This window comes from Nematolebias whitei, chromosome 16, assembly GCF_014905685.2.
Source record: "Nematolebias whitei isolate Nwh7 chromosome 16, NemWhi1, whole genome shotgun sequence".
Taxonomy (NCBI): Eukaryota; Metazoa; Chordata; class Actinopteri; order Cyprinodontiformes; family Rivulidae; genus Nematolebias; species Nematolebias whitei.
Genome location: NC_056513.1, coordinates 41,224,432 through 41,228,712, shown reverse-complemented (window position 1 = coordinate 41,228,712; position 4,281 = coordinate 41,224,432). Strand labels below are relative to the sequence as shown.

At 45.6% G+C, this 4,281-nt stretch overlaps 1 protein-coding gene across 1 annotated transcript; it reads right to left on the bottom strand.

Annotated features, from left to right (window-relative positions):
* Window positions 1-1,131: 1,131 nt before the first annotated feature.
* On the bottom strand, window positions 1,132-3,915 carry LOC119422524 (E3 ubiquitin-protein ligase pellino homolog 1-like). Its single transcript, XM_037689900.1, has 4 exons — window positions 3,874-3,915; window positions 3,580-3,777; window positions 3,291-3,479; window positions 1,132-1,711 (listed from the first exon to the last, which is right to left on the bottom strand). The coding sequence occupies exons 1-4, from the start codon at window positions 3,913-3,915 to the stop codon at window positions 1,133-1,135; spliced, it is 1,008 nt and encodes a 335-aa protein (XP_037545828.1). The 3' UTR covers window position 1,132.
* Between the last annotated feature and the right edge of the window lie 366 nt (window positions 3,916-4,281).

Here is a 4,281-nt window from a genome sequence, read left to right as displayed (position 1 = left end):
TATTTATATGTATTATCTCCTAGTTTACAAAAATACAAAGATTTATTACCATATTTTCCGCCGTACACGTCGCACCGCCGTATAAGTCACATTATTATGTGTCGCCGCCGACAACATGTGGGCCGGTGTTGTGCCAAAAATCGATTGGCTGCCAAATGGCGGCCGCGGGAGCGTGCACGGGAGGACTTTAACAAGATCAACACTTAAAAACAATTGTTTGCTCGTCATTATAGTAAAGTTGTGTCTCAGTTGAGCTTTTCCCCAGTAAATGCACTTTAATGGTCAAATCATTTCTCCTGGGCGGTGAAATGAAGCTGACTTGATGTTTGCTCCAGGAGTTCTGGAGTGAGACAAGGCAGTTTTATATGGCAAGCAAAGTGTCTCATTAATAGCCACTTTTACCTATTAATGAGATAATTGGCTTGCCATATCAGTCGAGGGTCCTCTAGTGGCTGAAAATGGTAGGGTTTAATATTTTACATGTCAGAATGAATGAAATTGTCAGATCTCAGACAAAAATTGGGTTTTAAATATGGGGAAAACATAAATACATCGTTTCGCTGTATAAGTTGCAGGCATGCTAATTTATGCCAAAAAAACCCCTGCAACTTACATATGCCGGAAAATACGGTAAAAGTCATAAGGCAATTAGAATAAAAAGACTACTTGAATTTAAAATTTCAAAACAAAATATCCCAGAGTTTTTGTTTTTCCTTTTCAATTGATGTTTTTTTTTAATCCAGTGTTTAGTTCTTTCAAAACGACAATGTAGAGCAGCATTTGGCCTCTGAACAATAAGTGAAGGGAAAAACGATCCCGTCTTAGTGTTACGGATTAGCTTGAAGGTCACACTGGAGATATGCTGGTAAACTCTGTGCAGCTTGACAACCAGCACTGGACAAGTGAAATAATAAATAAGGGTTTCAAATAACTTTAACATCATCACAGTTTTCCCAGAGATTTTTTGCAGCTGTGTCCAGACAGGAAGCTCACCTCCTGAGGACGCCGCCGCTGGAGACATAAAATATTCATGAAGAGGCAGAAAACAACCTGATAAAAGCCGTTTTAATTTAATAAAAATACCCAACCCCCACTCGGTTGGTTAATGCTTCAAATAAAGAGTCAGTGGCTTCTAGTCCAGCGGGCTTTGGAAGATGAGCCTGATGCAGCTCGTCTCCCCGCTCAGAAGCTGGATGCAGAACGGGCAGGCGGCGTGGAAGGCGTGAGTCCCATGTGGCAGCGGGATCTGGCTCCAATACGCCGTCGTCTTCTCTGAGCAGACGTGGCCGCAGGGGACGAAGGCGTGGGTGGGGGCCTCGGCGTCTACATAAAAGCCTGGTTCGCAGCCCAACCACAGCGGAACGTAGGGCCCCTTCGTCCGGCACATGGGGCACTCCCTCTCCTGGCACTCTGCGTTCACCTCCGGGTTGCGCCGCCCTCCCCAGCTGTGGTAGCCGTGCACGTGACCGCAGCGCAGGTAGGCCCAGGGCTGCTTTTCGTCCAGTACGTCTTTGCGTCGCAGACTGGGGAAGGCCAGCGTGTTGAAGCCCACGGGGCACTGCGGCCGCCCAGCGTTTAGCTCTTGCCTCAGCGCCTCCAGGTGCTTGACTGTGGGCGTTTGTGCGAGGCCCTCAGCGGTGCGCCACAGCAAGGTGGCGCCGCACAGGTCGATGAGGGAGCCATCCACCAGCTCGTTCGTTTCAGAATCAACCTGCAGAACAACGAGAGGTCACCCCATCAGATCCGTAGCTCCGTCTTATCAGAATGTTAGGTGATTATTCAGACAGCTGATGCTGCTCTAGGTCAAAACTTATGATAATCAGCTTCTGAAAAGGTAACAAACATTTCTACAACTTCAAATAAAAACAAAAAACTATTGTTAGAGCCCGTTTTCCTCCAATGATTTAGGGAGAGCTAAAGTGTTTTCTTCATACCTGTTCAAGATCCTGCAGGATCAGTACAGTTCTACCTCAAGATCATCTTGATATATAAATCCTGATCGATTTTTGTTGCACATCAGTTCAGCTGGACAAGACTTTGCTCCGCCACTGCTCAGAGCAATCAGTAAACAAGAAGACGGCATGCAGAGGATTACACGCCCGTCAACAAACATTACACAACCACCAACAGCCATGGCCCGGACAGGCCTCGTTTTAACGTCGAGCTTGATTTGTGACCTGGAACTTGGAGACGGTGATGAAAAGTGTACACAACAAGAAGCGTAGGGGCGGCTGTGTCTGAGTGGTCAGAGCAGTCGTCCTCCAATGGGAGAGCTGGTGATTCAATTCCACCAGCAGTCACATGATGAAGTGCCCCTGGGCAAGACACTGAACCCTCACTGCCTCTGATGTGTGTCCCATCAGTGTATGGATGTGATAAAGCTCTGATTGTTCTTTGTACAGATCTAGTAGAGCGCTGTATGAATGGATACATGAGGCGCAGACTGTTACAGAGCTTTGAGTGTCTTGATAAGAGAGAAAGGTGCTACATGTCCATTTACCATTTAACACTCCGTCTAATGATGATGCATATGTTATGACTGGCGTTAAAAGATCTTGAGCAGATCAGAAGTTACAGTCTGGACAAGAGAAAGGTTATGGACGGAGACTATACCATAATATGTTCTGCCTTTAACAAGCTTATAAAAAGGTATAGAAAAGGCAGGAACCGCTAAAGTTAGCAACCTTTAGGCACCTCATGCTGGAACTAGAGGGCTGCAGGGAGATAAAACCATTATTGTTGCCTTTTGATCGTCTGGAAACCTAAACGATTCTGCCTTAATTTGCATTAACAAACACTGCTTTATTTATTTTCAGGCCTAATAAAAGTGCTTAATAACATATGTTAAGAACTATTATCAACAGGACGACGAATAGCATAGATGCTAGCTTAGCATTGAAATCAGCACAGAAAGGGAAAGCATGATGGAGATTTATAAACAAACCACAGTTTAAAGTCATTACTAAAGACAGACATGTTATAACTTCAACTATTATTTACAAACACATATTCTTCAGGGTTTAGCAGCAACAGGTTTCTATTGCAAGAAGCTACGGCAACTGTTCTGGGACAAACTGCACCGGGCAGCACCTACTCTGCTGACTCTCGTAAACAGGCAGAATAGATTAAAGTCAACAAAAATGATTTCTCATATTTGAAAATCGATTTATAATTTTCCATGTCCATGATGCGATGCATTTAAAAATAGTGGGGGATAAAATGCATTTCATTTCTCTGAAGGGGATCAGTTCACACAACTGTGTTTTAGTGTGTAGACAGAGGTCACCCACCACGTTGCCCCTCTGCTGAGATGATCTGGTTTCCCTCAGAGTGAAGACATTGCCACAGACTGAGATCTCCCTCCACAAACCAGGTTTGGAGTCCTGACTGAAGCCCTGTCGAGGATGCATGACCAGAACACCGTTTGTGGTCAGTCCGTCCATCTGACCGTCCCGCATCTTCCACTTGGCGGCTTTTTCCTGCACCAAAATCAGTGGTTTAATCTAAGCGTCCCCGCACGGAACAAGTCAGGTCATGAATTACTGCCGGCTGCACTTATCACAGGACGGAGCAGCTCACCCCCAGGAAGATGTTCTTGGAGGAGTCGAACCCTGCAGCGTAGATGTGTGCAGAGTAAGGAGGGTTTCTTTGGCAGATGATGCGGCAGGCGAAGCGAGAGATGGTGCTCTGAGCGAGCTGACTGTCAGCGGTGCCCTGCCCACTGGGCACCGTGTCCGTCACCACGAAGTCGATGGGAGTCTCCGTTGAACGCCCAATCTGGAAATACACAGAAACAACGGGTTAATGAGTTCCTCGTTGCTGCGTGTGTGTGTGCATTTCTGCTGCCACCTGCAGATGAAAGTTGTTCTTTACAGCCAGGCTGTGACTCTGGAACAGCACGGGACATGATGACATCATTCAACTAGTTTCACTACAGCAGCAAATACACATTTACTGTTTGTTGGATCAGTTTCATATAATCTGTTTTCTGCTGGCAGGCAAACATCCTGTTCTAAAAACTGTTAGGTAAGGAGAGTGATCATCCATCCATCCCTCCATCCATCCATATATCCATCCATCCCTCCATCCATCCATATATCCATCCATCCCTCCATCCATCCATATATTCTTCATCCATCCATATATCCATCCATCCATATATTCTTCATCCATCCATCCCTCCATCCATCCATATATTCTTCATACATCCATATATCCATCCATCCATATATTCTTCATCCATCCATCCCTCCATCCATCCATATATTCTTCATACATCCA

Excerpts from the sequence above, each read along its gene's own strand:
- LOC119422524 (XM_037689900.1), bottom strand. The coding sequence starts at position 3,915 with ATGTCATCATGTCCCGTGCTGTTCCAGAGTCACAGCCTGGCT. Across the intron at positions 3,778-3,873 it reads TCCAGAGTCACAGCCTGGCT|ATTGGGCGTTCAACGGAGAC; the intron begins GTAAAGAACAAC and ends GTGTATTTCCAG. Across the intron at positions 1,712-3,290 it reads CTCAGCAGAGGGGCAACGTG|GTTGATTCTGAAACGAACGA; the intron begins GTGGGTGACCTC and ends GTTGTTCTGCAG.